This window comes from Eulemur rufifrons, chromosome 7, assembly GCF_041146395.1.
Source record: "Eulemur rufifrons isolate Redbay chromosome 7, OSU_ERuf_1, whole genome shotgun sequence".
NCBI lineage: Eukaryota > Metazoa > Chordata > Mammalia > Primates > Lemuridae > Eulemur > Eulemur rufifrons.
Genome location: NC_090989.1, coordinates 173,668,466 through 173,688,499, shown reverse-complemented (window position 1 = coordinate 173,688,499; position 20,034 = coordinate 173,668,466). Strand labels below are relative to the sequence as shown.

Genomic DNA, 20,034 nt, shown 5'->3' with positions numbered 1-20,034 from the left:
GGGGGTTCCGTTTTACTTTCACTTTGCATTCTTTTGAAATTCAATCTCTGGTCTTATTGAAACATCCCTTTGAATATCTTTCCATTTCAATCTGAAAACATCTTTGAGCAGAAGGCTGTGTGTGCTTACTGGAATCTGTGCAGATTTCCTTATGATGTAGTTGAGTCAGAGGAAAAATAGTATACATGTTCCTCCACAGATGCTCGGTTTTATTGTTCAAGGAAGATTTATTGATAAGGTGCAGTTTACTAAGTAAAGATTACTGTCAGAGGACGGAATAAAATGGTTTCAGGTCGTAGTTGATTTGTAAAAAGACTGAGTCACATATTCATGCTTAATTTTATCAGTGTACCTTCTTGGGAACTTACAGTCATTTGATTATTAAGCTGATTTATAGACTTAGTGAAAATTAAAAATAATCAAAGCTGTGTGGCTTTTCTGTTTTCTTAATTTTTTAGTTATTCCAATGGAAACAGCTGGAGAACTTATATTTCCGTGAGAAAAAATTTGCTGTAGAAGTTCATGATCCGCGAAGGTGAGGACCACGGACTTTTCTCTATATGATCTGTCACTGAATGAATAATGCCGCTACACACATTTGTGTACAAGTTTCTGTATGAACGTATGTTTGCATTTCTCTTGGGTATATACCAAGGAGCAGAACTGCTGGGTCAAATGGTAACTCTGTCTTTAGCCCTTTGAGGAACTGCCAGGCTGTTCTCCAAAGTGCTGCACCGTTTCACATGCCACCAGCAGTGTTTGTGGTTCCGATTTCTCTGCATCCTCACTCACACTTGTTATTTTTAGTTTTGTATGTGTCTTACAGACATCCTAGTGGGTGTGAAGTGGTATCTTCTTGTGGCTTTGATTTGCATTTCCTTTATGACTGGTGACACAGAGCATCTTTTCGTGGTCTTATTGGCCATTGGTGTATCTTTATTCGAGAAATGTCTATTCAGATCCTTTTTTCGTTTTTCATTTTGGTGTTCCTGGTTATGAAAAAAAAAAAAAAAAGTCACCAGGTCATCAACATGAATTGAAGTCAGGATATAGGTCCTCTAAGCTTTTAAGAGAAATTCTTTATCAGTCCCAAGATGAACGTTTAGAGATGTTTGGAGGTCAGTGGGATGGGAGGAAACAGCTGTGACAGAAAGATGACCCGAAGTGATAAGCCAGATTCCTACAAAGAACATTAGTAATCACAGACACACTCTCTCACACTCTCACAGTCTCTTTGCGCCCCCCACCCCTTCCTCTTTTCATCTGGTGCACAAACAGCACTCTGAACCGGGTGTCGAACTTGCATATTTCAGCCAAAATCATTATGTGCATCTTCAGATAACATCAGAGCTGTCCAAATCTATCTAGATCTGAGATGTTCTTGTCACCTTGAGGTAGGTGTTGATCCCACAGGTCTTGGTTGCTATGTCTTTAAAATATTATCACATTTATTCCTTACCACTTGTGATAGTCACACATCCTTACAGTTTCTAACTAAATGTTTTTGTACAGGCTCCACTTTGACTGATTCCTTATCAGCTTTTGAGTGTGTGCTTACGTGTATTTAAACGTGCTAGCCTTTACAGAAAGATGGCTGAGGTCTGATTAGTTTTGTTGTAAAAGGAGAAAATCAGAAACTTGGTCCCCATTAGCATGAGAGTTTGTGCAGTAGAAAGACAGGTAAGAGAAGGATACTTTGTCACAACTGCTCACAGGGTACGTTTTGTGTAGTGCTTAGCCAGAGGGGAATAATTTGAGGGCTTTCCTTAATCTTTCAGGATTTCGGTGTCAAGAAGAACCTTTGGGCAAAGTGGTCTCTTTGTGCAAACATGGTATGCAAACTCCTCTCTCATCAAGTCCATCTGGGTAATGGCCATTAGTCAGCATCAGTTTTACTTGGATCGGAAGCAAAGCAAAGTAAGTAACTAGCAGCATTTCTGTAGGGACAAACTCCAGTGCTCATTTTGCTTTCTGTTCAGAAGACAAACTTTTTTAGAAAAGATGCAAGCTTGTACATTTGTATTTTTTGAGGCTTTTTCTTTTTTAAAAACTTACAACTGTTCTAGTTTTTCATACATTTAAAGATGGGCAATATATAAGCTGATTTAAAAGTTGTAAGATTTGGCCGGGTTTTGGCATGCATGTATGCGTACATTGGTGATGTTATGACATTTTAAACTTAGTGACTGAACCATACAATGAGAGAGAATCATGTGTAGTTATTAAAACATTTTAGCTGCAAAGCTGAAGACTTATATTACTCTCTGAATAGTGTCACGTTAATATATAAAAATTCTAAAACAAAAAAAATAGGTATTCTAAATTGTCCTCTGGGTGACATTTTTATTGTATGGTGACTTGTTTTATTAATTTGAAATGTGTTTAACTGAGTTATTTCTGTTTCAATGTTGTGTACCTCTTAGGCAAAAATTCCTTCAGCCAGGAGTTTAGACGATATTGCAATGGATTTGACAGAGACAGGCACACAAAGGGTCTCCAAGCTGGTGACACTGGAGGCAAAAAGTCAGTTCATCATGGCGAGCAATGGCAGTTTAATCTCTTCAGGTAACATCTGGGGATTAGAGAAAGTGCATGCCATCTTTATTTTGTTCAATGTTTGGGGTTGTGGAAGTTGTATCATAAGTCATTTTTAAATGCATATTTTCACACATTATTTTGGAATAAATGTGTATATCAAAACCTACATGTGTAACAGTTTAGAATAAAATTTAAAACTAATTTCAGAAAGGGTATAAAGAAAATTAAATTATAAGTAACACTAGATGCAAAGATAGTAAGTACCTAGTGGTGTGTTGAAAGGACATTTTTCTCGCATAAATTCTATCAGCTTCTCCCAATATTTATTTTTTGATACAGATAATTGTCTAATTCTCCATGTAACAATAAATGCTATACAAACATGATTACAAAATGAAATTTTTCCTTGGGTGTGTATGGAACATTAAGCATTTTATCATCGCCCCCAAAATGACGGAGCCAAAATGCAAAAGGCACATTTTATTACCAGGCTCCGTTTGATGCCCAGAAGCATGAGACAGTGCTCTCCAGTTTCCTTTTATTATGTTCAGAAACAAGGAGAAAAGAAATAAGCTACCATTTAAAAGCAGGTTTGGCTTAGAAATCCTTTGTCCTTTAGAAAGGAAGGAAACATGCCTTGTATAAACCTTCCCTGCCCTTCCCCCATTCCTCCAGGCTCTCAAGACTCAGAAGTTAGTGAGGAGCAAAAGAGAGAGAAAATCCTTGAACTAAAGAAGAAGGAAAAACTGTTGCAAGAAAAACTCCTGAAAAAATTCGAGGAGCTTAAGAAGATCTGTTTGCGGGAGGCTGTGAGTTCTGCTTTTGGGGGCCCATCAGATTGTGTTTAACAACTCTGGCCAGTGTCAATTATCCACTCCTGACTCTGTCCTGTTTTACAGGAGCTCACAGGCAAAATGCCAAAGGAGTATCCACTGAACATAGGTGAGAAGCCTCCTCAGGTCAGAAGACGCATAGGTACTGCGTTCAAACTAGATGACAACTTGCTGCCCAGTGAAGAGGTATGAACGCCAGCTCTGAGCCTTTCTATTAACAATGAAACACAAAAGCTGTCTGTTAGTGTAGTGAACTTGTTCTTTTGGTTTTTGAGTCCTTGATGTATGTTTTTATCTCACCAGTTGAATAACGTAGACCAAATTGAATTCTTTCTTTCATGTATGCTCCAATCAAAATTGAGTTATTTCTCACTACCTTACTCCCCAAATCATAGCATTAAATGAGCCCCAAATATTTATAAATTGAGAGAGACAGTACTATAAGAATGAAGAACTTTAGCATTAGACTCTTTCACTTAAAACTAAATAGCCTTTCCAAATACGTTAACCTCCCTAAGGTCTCAATTCTCAGCTCTCAGTTTCCTCATCTGTAAAATGGGGGTAATGATTGAACTTCCCTCCAAGGGATGCAGTGAGTATTAAATGAGATAATACATGCACAGCATTCAGCTAGAATCAAGTTAAAAGAATTGTTAGCCAATATAGACTGTACTTTTTCATTTGCATGTCATCAGCCAATATGACCATATCCATGTTTCCTGTAGAAATGCAACCGTCTTAGCTTTAGAAAACAATAGCTATTTCCATCTTTGGAAAGCTTTGTTATTTATTAAGTCTTCACTGTGTACCCAGCTCTGAGCTAAGCAATGCTTATACATTATCTCATTTAATCATCAGCATACTTTTACAAGGTAGGTGTTATCTTCATTTTACAAATAAAAAAACCCAAAACATTAAAAAATTGAGCTGTATATCCAGGGTCATGCAACCGAAACCCATGAGAAAAAGGTATCAAACCCAAATTGATCTGTCTGTAAAGCTATGCATATGAATATAACATTCTGTATTATGTTAGTCTTGGGTTAAGAACCTCTTCTTGAAAGCTAGAATCTTTACCCAACCAACTCAATAAATGAAAGGCCATTCCCTTCTTTGAAAAGGGAAGAGGTTTGTACTAATGAGAAGTTCAAGTTAAGATGGGTGAGGGAAAGTGTTGGGGGATGTCTGTGCAGTAAAACCTGGAAAGATTTTTGTTCTCAAAGAGCATCTGATTCAAGAATGCACAAGAAATGTTATTATCCAATGCCTGTGAGAGTGATTGTATGTATCCATAAAAGTAAAACAGTATTATTGTATAAATGCAGGATCCTGCTTTACAAGAACTGGAGAGTAATTTTCTAATACAGCAAAAGCTGGTTGAAGCTGCAAAGAAACTTGCCAATGAGCCAGACCTTTGTAAAACCGTGAAGAAAAAAAGAAAGCAAGATTACACAGAAGCAGTGAAAAAGCTTCAGGAGATTGAAAATTCAATAAATGAATACCGAATTAGATGTGGAAAGAAACCCAGCCAGAAAGCAACAGTTATTTTACCAGGTTAGTAATAAGTAAGGTTTTTTTTTATTTTTTATTTTTTTGAGTCCCAGAGTCAATATTCTTGATTGTAGGTAGCATTTCCAAACCAGTTAATGTGATGAAAGAGATAAAAAAGAACAGGATCAAAAGTAAGCTTCTTAGGATAAAAATTGTTTGGAATTTCAGTCTTACAAGTATGTAAACTTGATTTCCAGAGGCATTTCACAATTGTAATATTATACTTATTGCCTCCGCTTTCATTTTCAGGATGAAAGATCTTTCAAAGCAATATTGGTTCATTATTAAGACAGATTTCACCTTTAACTGGGCTGATGTCATTATAAGAAATGCTTTTGACATAGGCCTTACCCAGCAGTTTCTGAAAGGTTTTTAATGCAACAAACCATGCATTTTCTTAAGGGCCTCTCCATACATACATGGATAGAGAAGAACTCTTCTGATACTGTTATTTATGGAGGCTATTTAAAGATATGGGCAAATGGTCATGAAACACAGAAAGGCAGGATATAAAATTGTAACCACAACATGATCCCAACTTTGTATAAATATGCACACACAAAGTCTGGTTGAGAAATATTTCAAAATACTAATAGTTGTGACATTTCAAATAATTTAATTTTCTTCTTAATACTCTTCTATATTTTCCAAATTCTCAACATGATGTACCTATCTATGACTCTCATATTCAGGGAAAAAGTAAATCAAGATATCTCAGGTAGATTTCAAGTCCAATAGGCCTTACATATTTATTAGCACCATTTTTGGCCTTGATCATTGATTGAAATAGGATTATATTTTTTTTATTCCCAGACTTTTTTTCTTCATATTTTAACATCTATGAAGTTGGAATAGTTCTTGTATTAGCTGGTGTGTTAGAATCATAATTGGTAGAACTTTTCTTTTTACTACTGATCCATAAAATAATTATTGCATCTTAGATTTGATGAAATATGGTAACTGGGTTTAGAATATATGTGGCTATAGGGCATATGATTCATAAAGCAGAGATAGGGCTTTTGGAAGGTGAATGTACAGATATCAACACAAGTGTTAGTCAACTACAGCTGGAGAACACAGGGTGGCTTTGACTCTGAATGTGAAATCCAGTTGGCCTTGGCATTGGTTACATTCTGGACCTACGGAGATGGGTGATTAGCATTGCACTTAACTTCATGGCCATTTGTTATGGCCCATTCATCCCCAAACTGTACAAAATTCAAATGTTCTCCGTTACAGTGACTGACATGTGGGCAGCAGATGGTGCCAGTGGTTGAGCATATATTAGATAGATTTTTTTTTTTTTAAGTGTGCCTGACAGCTGACTATACTGGCACTTTGCCTTCAAACTCTACTGTGTGTCTAATTAAGAGATAGTCCTCTTGAACCTGATAAAGATTAATATTTGAGATTGGATGGAGAGATTCCCTTCATAATGGCTTTGAAGCTTACATTGAGGTGTTGTATTTGCCTAGAAGCTTGTGCCAAAACAACTCAACACTGAGTATGGAATGATTTGCCAAAGCAGATCAGCACATTTGAAGTGTTTCTTTTTACTAAATGCATTATTTAACAGTTGATGGGCACCAGCAATACTCAGAGCATTATGGTCATTTGCAACCAGAACACTGTGCATAGATAACAAAAGTCATAAGTATAGCTACCATTTACTGCCATGTGCCAGGAGCTGGGTTAAAGACTTTACATCCATTATTCTAAGGCCTCACCTCAGCACTATGCCACAGGTACTATTGGTACCCACCTTTTAGAGTTGAGCCAAGTGATGCTTCTAAGAGGGTTTGGGTAATTTGCCCAACGTCTCACAGCCAAAAAATGGCAAAACCAAGATTTAAACCCAGGTCTCTCTAACTCAGTGGTTCTCAACCAGGGGCAATTTTGCCTCCCTGGAAAACCTTTGGCAATGACTGAGGACATTTTTGGTTGTCAAAACTGAGAGGCAGGGTGCTGCTGACAGGCAGTAGCTGAAGGCTGGAAGTCATATAATACACAGGACAGCCCCCAGAACAAAGAATTCTCCCCCAGTCCAAAATGTCACTAGTGCCACTATTGAGAAACCCTGGTCTAATTGAAAAACTCATGTACCAAAAAGTGTTAAGAAAAGGCTCTTTTCTTCAGGGAGGTCTCAAAAAAAATAAGTTGTACTAACAGTGGACTCTCAAATGAGGGTTCACATACAAGGTAGATTTACATAACGTTTAGCATTTATGATAAGAAATCATAAATTTTTTACAGTATGTCAGTTGTAAGCACTAAATGTATAGGGTAAAGTTTTCTTCCAGTGTAGAGGAAACACTGAAAACTAGTTTAAAACTAGAACTCCCTTGAAGTCTGTTCTGTTTTAAAAAATAATCCAATATAATATTCATACAGTACGTAAGATGTTCTGATATTCAGTGGTAAATGAGTCAATTCTTATGATAGTTAATTGTTCTTAATGTACTGTAATTAGTTACATTTATCTAAATGAAAATAAAATGCACCCTATTGAAAATTGCTTCTTTAAACTCACTCTAATTGTGTAAATGCAGAATTATATTAATACTAAAGGCAGCTTTTTTTCTTCACAGAAGACATAATCCCATCAGAGAGTAGCTCTTTGTCTGACACCACCACCTATGATGATCGTAAGTGGCTCTTCCCTTTTTTTGGTTTAAAAATATTAGATATTCTGAAATATTAATTTCTTTAGTTAAATAAAGCCTACTTGTTTTTCTTTTGGGATGAATAGAATAACTTATATTTATGTAAAATAGTTGGGAAAACAGGTATATGATTAACAGCTACTCGGGTTAATTCAACATTAAAAACAGGACCATATAAATCACATGACTTCAGGGAATCAGGGTACCCTAACACGAGTAAATAAGTCTCTCAGTAAGGATTTTAAGGCTTTCTAAATTTTTTTTTAACTTTGTATTTTTAAGTAATTATAGACTCTTGGATAGTCGCATAAGTAATACAAAGAGTCCTTCACCAAGCTTTTCCCACTGCTGACATCTTATATATCTGGAATCTAATATCAAAACCAGGAAATTATAGTGTACACTTAGATTATCACTGTATTCTGGATAAATGGAAGTTTTTCATTTTGCTTAGGAAGAAAGACAGGTTTTAGGAATTGGGTTACGTGTCATTTTGTCATTTTATAGACGTAGATTGTATCTATCATAATGATGTGTGTTAGTTCAATACGTGTCGTGCTGGAATGGGTTTCATATCAAGTGATAGAGTATTTCCTTGTAATCCTTTGTACTTAATCAGATGAGTTGGCTATTATGTGATGTGATTTGCGATTTGAAGAATTCCGGGAAGCCAACCCCCCACTGCTTTATCTTCCCCAAGTTTTATGGTGCATGAAATTCTACCATTTCAGAATTCATCCTTTGAGCTGAGGTTTGGTCATGCTTGCCATTCCCTTGTGAAATTGCAAATATCAGTGGGGGACATAGCAAGTCTCTAATGATGCAGCATAAATCAGTGTTCTCACTTTCAAGGACAGGATGAGCCTTTGGCCAAAGAGGCCCAAGAACTCTGAAACTAAAGGTGAACAAAAATGATCCAGGCCAACTTCCTCTTGCCCTTGGAGTTTTTCTTTAATACAACTTTTTTAAAGCTGTAGCTATCACCCATTCTACCTGAGTGATTTACTTCTGCGGTCCCCAACCCCTGGGCCGTGGACCAATACTGGTCCATGGCCTGTTAGGAACCTCGCATCACCACTTAAACTCCATCTCCTCCCACCCCCAACCCCAGTCCATGGAAAAGTTGTCTTCCATGAAACCAGTCCCGGTGCAAAAAAGGTTGAGGACCACTGATTTACTTGCTCAGAGCAGCACCTATTGAATTGTCAAAAATGGGTTCAGGCCCCAGAAGAGTGTTCAGTAATTTCTTTTTTCTAGTGTATAAAATATAAATATTAACTTCTTGAAAGGTATGTACTTCTAAAAACATCATCTTTGGAAAAACATTTTGTACACCATGTCTTCCAGTTTCTTTGAGGTGTTAGCAAGGTATTTATTTACTTACTTATTTACCTACTTATTTTTCCATTTGTTCATTTACTTATTACAGCTAATGACACCTTCACTCTTACTGGACAGCGATCAAGTTCAGTGCCTCATTCTCCAAGAATTCTTCCCCCCAAGTCTCTAGGTATTGAGCGAATCCATTTCAGAAAGTCATCCATCAATGAACAGTTTGTGGATACCAGGCAGTCCAGGTAAGAGGTCGTATTGTGAGCAAGGTTAATGCCTTGAAGCTGGGAAATCTCTTCTCTAAAATGATTGATTCGTTTTTGCATGTTCTTATTTATCCTTTCAGAAGGTATTATCTTGTAAAACTGAGGCATAGAAAGTAACCCAAATATTTGTTGTTGACAGCAAGTACAAGTGTTTTTAAGAGGTCTTTTAAAACACACTTGGCTATTTCCTTGCTTTGAAAGTCTGTTTGATTTGTATTAAGTTGTAGGGACATAAATTATCATCTGGATTTGTGTACAGTGTTTAAAATTCGGTTTCATAGTCATGGGCTAAGGAAACTCATTAGATACCACTCTGCCAAACCAAGTGACAGGACTGACTTGTGATCCTGCAAGTAGACGTGGGACTTAAACTCATTTTATAATCTGTAAAATAGATAATCCAATTTTTCCTCCATGTCTCAGATAAATATTATCAGGGCAATGAGATCAGGTTTTAGAAAGATGACCGACCAAGCTGGTCACAGTGGCTCACACCTGTAATCCTAGCACTCTGGCAGGCCCAGGCAGGAGGATTGCTTGAGCGAAGGAGTTCGAGACCAGCTGAGTAAGAGCGAGACCTTGTCTCTACTAAAAGTAGAAAAAGTTAACCGGGCTTGGTGGCAAATGCCTGTAGACTCAGCTATTTGGGAGGCTGAGCAGGAGGCCTCAGGATCGTTTGAGCCCAGGAGTTGGAGGTTGCAGTGATCGATGATGACACCATTGTACTCTAGCTGGGGTGACAGAGTGAACAGTGTCTCAAAAAAAAAAAAAAAGAAAAAAGAAAAGAAAGATGACAGACCAGTGGTTTCTTGCCAGAATTTGGCCGCATGGATCAATACTATTTTTTTTTTTTTAATTAGGACTCAAGAGGGGATTACCAACTATTTGCTTTGCCTAATAAGAATGTTCAAACAAAAAGTGAAGTTTAAAAGAGAATATAAGTAAGATTTCATTTTTTGTTGTTAAAAAGTATATATACTTGTAAGTATATATGCTCAGGAAAAATATATAAAAACAGACTGGCTATATTGTGAGGTATCAGATTATGGACATTTAAATTTTTCTTTTTATCTATATTTTTGAACTTTTCTGTATTGAACTTGACTTGCTCTTATAACAAGTAAAAATTTAATGAAGTTTTTTTTTTTTTCTTTTGAGACAGGGTCTTTCTCTGTCTCCTGGACTAAAGTACAGTGACATCATCATAGCTCACTGCAACCTCAAACTCCTGTGCTCAAGCAATCCTCCTGCCTGAGCCTCCCAAGTGGCTGGGACTACAGGCACTGCTAGGATTACAGGCGTGAGCCACTGCACCCGGCCAAGACTATTTTTAATTTAAAAAAATTAACCTCAAATTGTGTTCTCACTGTGCTGGGAAGTGAACAAAGTGACTTAAGGATGTTGCTCTGTAGTCTGGAGCCAGCAAACAATGAATGGCCTATGGGCCAAATCCCTCCTGCCACCTGTCTTTGTATGGCCCAAGAGCTAAGAGTGGTTTTTATATTTTTAAATAGTTGGAGGTGGAGAGAGCAAAAGAAATACTATTTTACGATGTATGGAAATTATATGGAATTAGAATTTCAGCATCCATAAGTGAAGTTTTACTGGAACACAGCCACAGCCATTCACTTATGTATTTTTTTTTTTTTTTTTTTTTTTGAGACAGAGTCTCGCTCTGTTGCCCGGGCTAGAGTGAGTGCCGTGGCGTCAGCCTAGCTCACAGCAACCTCAAACTCCTGGGCTTAAGGAATCCTACCACCTCAGCCTCCCAAGTAGCTGGGACTACAGGCATGTGCCACCATGCCTGGCTCATTTTTTCTATATATATTTTTAGTTGTCCATATAATTTCTTTCTATTTTTAGTAGAGACGGGGTCTCACTCTTGCTCAGGCTTGTCTCGAACTCCTGACCTCCAGCGATCCACCCACCTCGGCCTCCCAGAGTGCTAGGATTACAGGCGTGAGCCACCGCACCCGGCCCACTTATGTATTATCTATGGCTGCTTTTGCACTACCAGGGCAGAGCTGAATAGTCAGTACAGAGACCGTCTGGCCCATAAGCAAAAAAATATTTACTATTAGACCATTTACAGAAAAAGGGTTTGGCACTCTCGCCTCTGTTTCATTTAGTGCATTCTTTTTTTTTTTTTTTTTTTTTTTAGTCCAGTAGTGGGTAAAGTGATCAGTATACTCTTTTTAAAAAGCCTTTTATTTTATGCTTACTGTTTATGACTCAAAAAGTCAGACCATATGTGCTTCCCCTAAAACTCATCTAGGACGTACCAGGATACTAAACCACAGAGACACCCTTCTCATCTCTCTCCCTGTGTTCTCTTTCCTTCCACTTCCAGTAAGTTTCATATCAGCTTATGACAAGTCTGCCAGAGATGTTGGGAGACTCATCATTTCCCAAATTCTTCTTTTTATCATCACAGAGAAATGCTGTCGACACACAGCAGCCCTTACAAAACTCTGGAGAGGCGGCCGCAGGGAGGACGGAGCATGCCCACCACGCCAGTTCTTACCCGAAACGCCTACAGCAGCAGCCACTTGGAGTAAGACAGCTTCGTTCCCGTGGCTTTGGCTCTGTTGTTGTTTATTTTGAGGTTCTGGGTTGCTTTGTTGTGTTTTTTAAATCAGTTCAAGTGACTCTCTGCAACAGAACCCTCTTTTATGGTTCTACATTTTCTGCTAACTTAAAATTTCAAAATATGTTGGCAAGGAAAATGTACGTGATTTGTTCGAGTGTATATTAGATTTTTGCTACCTTAATTTTCCCAAGCGCATCTTACCATTCATTATTCAATGGTGAGGATAAAGATAATAACAACAGAAGCATTTTGAAGTGTTTACTGAGTGCTATGCTAAATGTTTTATATGCACTATATTATTTAGGCCTCAGAACAAGCCTGTTAGGAGGTAGATGTTAGATATTGGTCTTGTCTTCATTTTACAAAAGAGGAAGAGAGATTTAGGGAGGTTGAATATCTTGCCTGAGCTCATACAGCTGGGAAAAGGCACGGCCATGACTCAACCCAGATACCTCTGACCTCCACCCTAGTCTAACACATCTTAATATCCCGTAGGAAGAGAGGACCCTCCAAAGACATGCTAGGGTTTTTTTCAGGCTTTGAATGCAGGCTGTGCATCATCTGTTTATATCTTCCCTACCTTCGGGGAAGGATGGGCTTGCACAACTGATAGAACCTGGTTTTTTTCTCATTTGACTTTGGTAATGAACTTATGTGTGAACCAATGGCCTCTGTGAACAACTGGATTCTATTGCGCAGTCAGCTTTGGAAGCCTGCAGAGTCCCATTGCAATTCAAGAGCTATTCAATCACTCAGCATGGTGTTCTTTTCTCCCCTTTGGGGTCTCCTTGGCTTTTATAAATTTTCCTTCTTCTCTTTCAGACCCGAATCTTCATCTCAGCACTGCCGCCAGCGGAGTGGGAGCCTGGAGTCCCAGTCGCACCTGCTCTCTGAGATGGACAGCGAAAAGCCATTTTTCTCCCTCTCCAAATCCCAAAGAAGCAGCAGCACCGAAATCCTCGACGACGGGTCTTCCTACACCAGCCAATCGAGCACAGAATATTACTGTGTGACACCAGTCACTGGCCCTTATTACACCACCCAGACTCTGGACACTCGTGCCAGGGGGCGGAGAAGGTCAAAGAAACAGAACGTGTCTACTTCAAATTCAGGAAGCATGCCCAACCTGGCACAGAAGGATAGTTTGAGGAATGGCGTCTACACGAAGAGTCAGGAGCCACCTTCTTCCAGTTACTATATTGCCGGGTACACGCCATACGCAGAGTGTGACCTTTATTACAGTGGCGGCTATGTCTATGAGAATGACACGGAGGGACAGTATAGTGTCAATCCTTCCTACCGGGCCTCAGCCCACTATGGATATGACCGCCAAAGGGACTACAGCAGATCCTTTCATGAAGACGAGGTCGATCGGGTGCCCCATAACCCATATGCAACTCTCCGGCTGCCGAGGAAAGCTGCCTCGAAATCTGAGCACATCACCAAAAACATCCACAAGGCCTTAGTCGCTGAGCATCTGCGTGGCTGGTACCAGCGGGCCTCTGGGCAGAAGGATCAGGGACACAGCCCACAGACTAGCTTCGACTCGGACAGAGGATCACAGAGGTGCCTAGGGTTTGCCGGGCTGCAAGTACCCTGTTCTCCAAGCAGTCGCGCATCCTCCTACTCTTCAGGTAAGAACACTGAGGGAGCACGCGACACCTGGATTTCATTTACATCATGCCCGGCCCAAACCACTCCCCGCAAGGATCATGAGACCAGTACCCAAGGTCATGAGAGTGGTAGCCGTTCAGTGGAACCCCACAGTAAGAATTGCTAACTTAAAAACAGTTCTCTCTGGCTCTCCAGAGAACACCGTACACATGAGTCTAATGAAGCAAACTGTAGATTCACATCCAACAGACATTTATTGAGCATGTACTCTATGTGCTACCCTTGGTTAGGGGCTTTCACATATTTTATCTTTCCTAGGTCTTGCATTGACAGTCACATTTCTTTTTGTTTGTTTGTTTGTTTGTTTGTTGAGACAGAGTCTCACTCTGTTGCCCTGGGTAGAGTGCAGTGGTGTCATCGTAGCTCAGTGTAGCCTCAAACTCCTGGGCCCAAGCGATCCTCCTGCCTCAGCCTCCTGAGTAGCTGGGACTACAGGTGTGCGCCACTATGCCAGGCTAATTTTTCTATTTTTAGTAGAGACAGGGGTTTTGCTCTTGCTCAGGATGGTCTCAAACTTCTGAGCTCAAGCGATCCTCTCGCTTCGGCGTCCCAGAGTGCTAGGATTACAGGCATGAGCCACTGCGCCCGGCGACAGTCACATTTCTTATATGTGTTCAAGTCATTGAGGTTTGTTATTTTAAAAGGCTGGAGTAAACCCTTCAGGTAGGCAGAAAACATTACAGTTACACATCCATCCCTGTTCACCACCAAGATTTGATCATCTAAAGACTGTCTTGAATGCTCAAGTACCTGCTGACGGCTTATAATAATTCTGATAGGAGCAGCCGTTTATTGAGCACTGTTGCAAGGAATTTGCATATCTTAATTCATTATTCACATATACTCCACTTTATGGTTGACTTAAGAGATTTTCAAAGATAATTTTGATTAGAGGAGATATTTCCTTTAAATCCTTTATGTTGACTTTGGCCCCTAACTACACTAACATCCGTGGAGGACTTCCTGCACACCCCCAGCGGTGCCAAGTACTTTAAGCAGAGAAATGGGGCATAGGGGAGGGTCTGCTTATGGTGTCATTTATTCAGCCAATGAGCAGATACATCCAAGATGCTGAGGACCCAGTGTTGAACTAGTTCCTGGCCACGATGAGCTCAGAGTCTGGTCACCAGCCAGAGGAATGTATAAAAATTAAGCAACCGTAAAACTCTAAGAAATGAATGAATTCTTGAACTGCCAGCAAACCTGAGGTCATGAGTCTTGCCTCCTCCCTTACAAGCATGATATCTTAGTGAGACATAGTATGGGGATTACTGAGTCATTGTGTAATAGTCAGTGAAAACTGTACCATTAAAAGTTTCGTGAGCTTGTTGACACGGGGTGTTTCCATGGAGATTTCTATTTGGGTTCAAGTTCTCTCCTATTTGTGTAGGACTTTGGACTTCCACTAGGGTTGTCACATCTATTACCACATCTAGCATATGAAAAGGCTCCTGTAATTTTGTGATTCATGGCTCTGACCTAGAGAACGCCTTTCTTCCCCCTGAAGTTCAGGGTGTTGCATGAGAAACTTTTACAGACCTGGGCAGAGCACTACAAGGATAAAACCAAATAAGGAGGGCTGATATGCATGTGGACAGTCATCAGGGCCCCAGGGCTGGAGCAGAGGGAGAAGCAGGTGTAACTCAGGAATCTCAACATTCCTGGCTGTTGGCTGAATGTCAAGGGCAAAGGTGAGACTTGAGTTATCACTTCCTGTTTCAGATGTGGTGTGAGCTTTGCTGACACCAGCAGGCTTTGTCCTCACAGACCAAGAAGTATCACTTTTTTAAGGAATTAGAGGGATGGAATCAGTGCTCTCAGAATTCCCTTCTGGAATTTTCCTCATTCCAATCTCCATTTTATAGCTACAGAAATGTTTTACAACAGGCATGCATTATTCTCTTGGAGAGATAAATTTCTAATTTATTTGCCAAAGTAGTAAGGGTTTTTGGAGACCCTTCCAGCCACCTGAGGGCTCTCTTGGTGAGTCAGTTTTAGTAGTAATGACAGCCACCATTTGTTGGCAGCTTCCTGTGTGCCACGCAGCACTTTCCCATTTCACATAGGTAGGGGTTCTATATAGTGGTTGCTGTTGTTGTTTACCATTGCTATCCTGATTTTGCAGCTGAGGCAACTCTGGCTTAGAGAGTTTGAATGATCCTGCCCAAGCCCCCAAGCAAGCAAGTGGTGGCATGGGGGCTTTTATCCCAGCTCTGACATCTTAACCACTAAGCCTCAGAGCCTCTGACTTAGAGTCAGGAAACTTTCTTGGAGGCTGAAAGTGAGTGTGTTGCAGCTGTTAGTCCAAACCTCATGGCATCCAGGGCCACAGGTGAATTTTGAAGTGTGTTTGTCCCACAGCGATCACAGGTACTTTGTGGGTGTGAGAGAGAAGAGAATTAGGCCGGGAGCCAGGAACAGGAAACAGAGCAGGAAGGATCCCTGAGCAGGGCTGCTTTGTTGTCTTGGACGAACAGCGTGGCATTGTGGTTTCCTCGTGCATCCCAGGCATGGAGCAGGACTGGTTTTATAGCGAGGACGGCAAACACCCAGCAATGAAGTGTTCATTGGCCTTTGCTCCCAAATTATACTCTGATCTTGTTCCAGTTCAGTCCCTCTGAAAAACTAAATCCCCTCTTCTTGAATTCTTTCCTGTACTAATTAACACCATCCCCCAGCCCTCCCTGCCGCTTCCTCCCCCCACATCTTTTCTTAAGGCAAAAGATAGCCTTGATCTTGCTAGTGGCCAGTGTTGCCTTTGGCTGAGGAATAGTCAAGTCTCAACAAGTCACCTTACCGAATGCTTTTCCTCCAAAGGCGACTGACAAACCCAGGCTCATCACCTTCCCTTTACTGCTGAAGCCTTGTGTATTCAGACACCATAGCTTGAACGGGAAGATTCTCTCAATATATGAGAATTTTTTTCTTGGCTTGTCTGTTGGGTTGTTTTTCAAATTAGTTTTTACTTGACAATTTGTCTTTTAATTAACCTTATTCCCATTAATAACAACAATAATAGTTATTGAATGTGCACTCTGCATCAGGCATAGTGCTAAAGATTTTCAGGATTATCTTATTTAATCTGGTATTATACCTGTACAGAACGTATTTAGGTTATGATTCCCCACTCTGCGGATGAAGAAACTGAGGCTTGTAAAGGATAAACTATTTATCGTAGGTCACACAGCCAGTAATTCACCAAACTGGCATAGGAACTCTGTTGATTCCAAACCCTGGGTCTTCCTGTCTATTCTGCACAACAGCTGATTATGATGCACTTCTGAGTGACCTAAACAATGTTCACTTTGAATACTTCCACTAATTTTATCTCTCTTTTCATTTTTATTTCTAGTGTCTTCTACAAATGCTTCCGGGAACTGGAGGACCCAGTTAACCATAGGGCTATCTGACTACGAGACCCCAGCACATTCTTCTTACACCAGCTGCTATGGAAACGTCTATAATCCTTTGCCCTCTCCAAGCAGGTGAGAAAACAGTGCTCGAAAGTTCTAGGAGCCTGGTCCTGTTCAAAAGAATTTAGGGATCCTACTTCACGAACATTGAATAATCTAACTCAGGAGTTGGTAAACTATAGCCGACAGGCCAAATCCAGCTGCCACCTGTTTTGGCAAATAAAGTTTTATTGGAAAACAGCCATGCTCATGGATGTACATGTTATCTATGGCTGTTTTTGCACTATGAGGGCAGAGCTGAGCAGTTGCAACAGAGACCTTAAGGCTAACAAAACCAAAAATATCTGGCCCTTTAAGAAAAAGTTTGCTGACTCCTAATAGCTCATTCAAATTCGGCCCTGTTCTTAGAGTCTGTACATTCAATTCTGAGTCTGAAGGGGTTTTTTTATTGTTGTTGCAGTGCTTGAAACTATATTATTGATTTGTCTGTTAAAGTCTTTTCTGGAACCTTGCAGGAAAAATACCTCTACTCCCAAAAAGGCTGTTGTTTATAGTGAGGTTCCCCATAGACAGTTGGTAGGCTGGATTTCAAACATTTGCTGCCTTTCTGTGTCTGAGCCTCTGTTCACTAAGCAGCAACAGACGCAGCCAGCTGTCCTATTTGTAAAAGTAGTTCTTTGTAAACGTTAGAGAAAATATACAAGAACAGTTTGTTAAAATGGATTTTTTTTAATTGCAAACTCTGCATTACATGTTTTTTCAATTCTTTTTATACACACGAGGAGTTAAGTTTGAAGAGGTCATTTCTCCCTATCAGTTTCTCACAAGATAAAATCCACACCCATGGTGCCAAGAAGTAGATAGAGTATTTTCTGGTTGTTTTTTTTTAGAAAATTTAATTTTGACTCCTTTAAGTCAGATTGCTTCAGGCATAAAAGATTTATACAGACTACAAGTTAGAAAAGTTTCTGCACTGGTGAATTTAAGAGGTTAGCAGTTTCTTTGTTAAGGCATTCAGTGTCACAAGCAAATTGGAGGTATTCAACCCCAAAAGCCTTGTTTGTCTTCTCCACATTCAGCAAGAGTTTTTCTTGGCTTGAAATATCAAGTCAATTGTCTCAACTCAACAAAGGGTATGCTCAAAATAGAATTTTATTGAAAATATACTTCAGAGGATATCAGATAGCGTGGACTTCTGTAAATAATGCTTGAAAATCAGTTAGGAGCAAGAACCAAAATGACAGGCCCCAAATTTGAGCTGAACCTTTTCAATTCAGTTCTAATCATTTTGTAATAATATACTTGCAAATATTTTTCATGTTTGTGTAATTTTACTTTCCTTCTTGTTGACTCAGAAATGATATCAAACATTTCATGCATAAGTTCTAATGTCCTTAACACCACTTTCATTGGACTCCGGAAGTGTTAAACATTTTTAGAGAAAAATCTGTTTTTACGTCTGCCCATTTATTATATTTCAGGCAGCCCAAGATAGCCTGATAGAGGAGACTGATGTCAGAAGGGACATAATGCACAGGAAATTAGAAGCTATTTAAAGATTCCTATTGTGTGTTTGTGTATGTGTACCCATACATGAGATCATGGTGGAAAATTTGGAAAATAATAAAGGGATAAATAAGTAGGAAGTAATTTAGCCATAATTCCACTATCCAGAAGTAGCAGCTATCGACATTTTGGCATTTTTTTCCCCATTTTTCTACATTCATTTTTAACATAGTCATAATGACATTGTACATACAATTTTACATCTTATGTTATATATGAAATTTTACATTCCATTTTTTAAACTTAGCATCATAACATAACCATGTTCCCATGTTTTTAAAAAACTCTTTAAACCTCATTTTATATGACCAATATGATATTCCACTCAAATGTAGTATACTTAATAGCTCCTTGTTTTTCGAACAATTGAGTGGTTTTTAGGTTTTCTTTCTTTTTTTTTGTAAGTAATGCTACTGTTAACATCTTTGTGTAAAATGTTTGTCTGAATTTCAGATTATTTCCTTAGGATAAATTCCAATAAGTAGTGTTAATGTATTAAATTTAAAAGTGATTTTTTTTTTAAGCCAATTTACTCTCCTAGGTGCAGGGATAATGGAAGTGCTTATTTCTACCCATTTGTTTATTTAGGATTTTTTTTGTTATGATACAGTCTGATCAATTTAACTTAACCTATTAGTAAGGCAAGTATAATAACATTTATTCATAAAGGTTTATAAATCTGTTCCAAAATTGCATAAATTATTTTTATGAAAACATGATTTTTAAAATAAGAGAGAAATTAGGTTTCAAGGTAAAGATAAAAACTCAATTTTCTCTTAAGCTAAAGATTTGAAAAGCTTAGCCATGTGTATGGGTGTTTTGTTTTTTTTAATGAAGTATATATTATTGAAAGATTCTTTTTTCCAGAGTATTCAGGTCTTAAAATTTTTATAGAAAGATACAGATTTTTACCAACATAAATTTTTTTTCCCAATATGATTTGGTAGAACTGTCGTTGGCATAAACTTTCCAAAGTAGAAATGTTGAAGCTACCTTGTATATAACAGAGTCAAATTCTTGGCTCTACTGCTGCAAACTATATTTTCAAATAACGTTTGTTTTTCACTTCCTGTTTTCCATCCTCTTTCCTCTTCCCTGTCTAACTCTACCTATTACTAGGCAAAACCAAGGGCTTCTGTCCCCAAGAATGGTTGTGTCTCCAGAAATGAGATCAGTTTTAAATTCTCTTTTGCTAAGTGTAGCCAGCCGTAGTAAGTACAGTCCCTGAAATCTGCGTGTTGCTCCTTCCACAGCAGGAGTTTTGCTTGCTCTGACTGATGCGTGAAGTTGTGAAATCTGATTTTATTTTAATGTAACATGAAAACACTAAAAACCTTTATTTCCAAAGCTCTTCTTCTTCCAAAGCCTTTTTTTAAATCACCTTTACTAAAAGACTTTGACATTTAAAATAAAAAAGAAATCTACTAACTATCTAACCTATTTTAACGTACTGTTATAATAATGTGATTTTGCTTATCTAAATGGTCTGTATGGTAGGATGCTTTCATTTGGATATACCATCCAAATATGTGTATAATTTTTAAATGCGATGCTGTTTCCTGGGTCACTCCCAATTTATACTTGACCCACAAACCCTAGGGGTATAAA

At 38.9% G+C, this 20,034-nt stretch overlaps 1 protein-coding gene across 1 annotated transcript in view; it reads left to right on the top strand.

The window, feature by feature from the left end:
• Positions 1 to 20,034, top strand: part of FRMD4B (FERM domain containing 4B) — a 167,967-nt gene that overhangs the window by 146,067 nt on the left and 1,866 nt on the right. Inside the window, exons 12-22 of the mRNA XM_069473792.1 lie at positions 459 to 535; positions 1,779 to 1,917; positions 2,424 to 2,565; positions 3,214 to 3,347; positions 3,438 to 3,557; positions 4,697 to 4,925; positions 7,511 to 7,567; positions 9,015 to 9,162; positions 11,618 to 11,737; positions 12,596 to 13,407; positions 16,800 to 16,932. Of these exons, the coding sequence (XP_069329893.1) occupies positions 459 to 535; positions 1,779 to 1,917; positions 2,424 to 2,565; positions 3,214 to 3,347; positions 3,438 to 3,557; positions 4,697 to 4,925; positions 7,511 to 7,567; positions 9,015 to 9,162; positions 11,618 to 11,737; positions 12,596 to 13,407; positions 16,800 to 16,932 (2,111 nt within the window). The remainder of the gene's footprint in view (positions 1 to 458; positions 536 to 1,778; positions 1,918 to 2,423; positions 2,566 to 3,213; positions 3,348 to 3,437; positions 3,558 to 4,696; positions 4,926 to 7,510; positions 7,568 to 9,014; positions 9,163 to 11,617; positions 11,738 to 12,595; positions 13,408 to 16,799; positions 16,933 to 20,034) is intronic.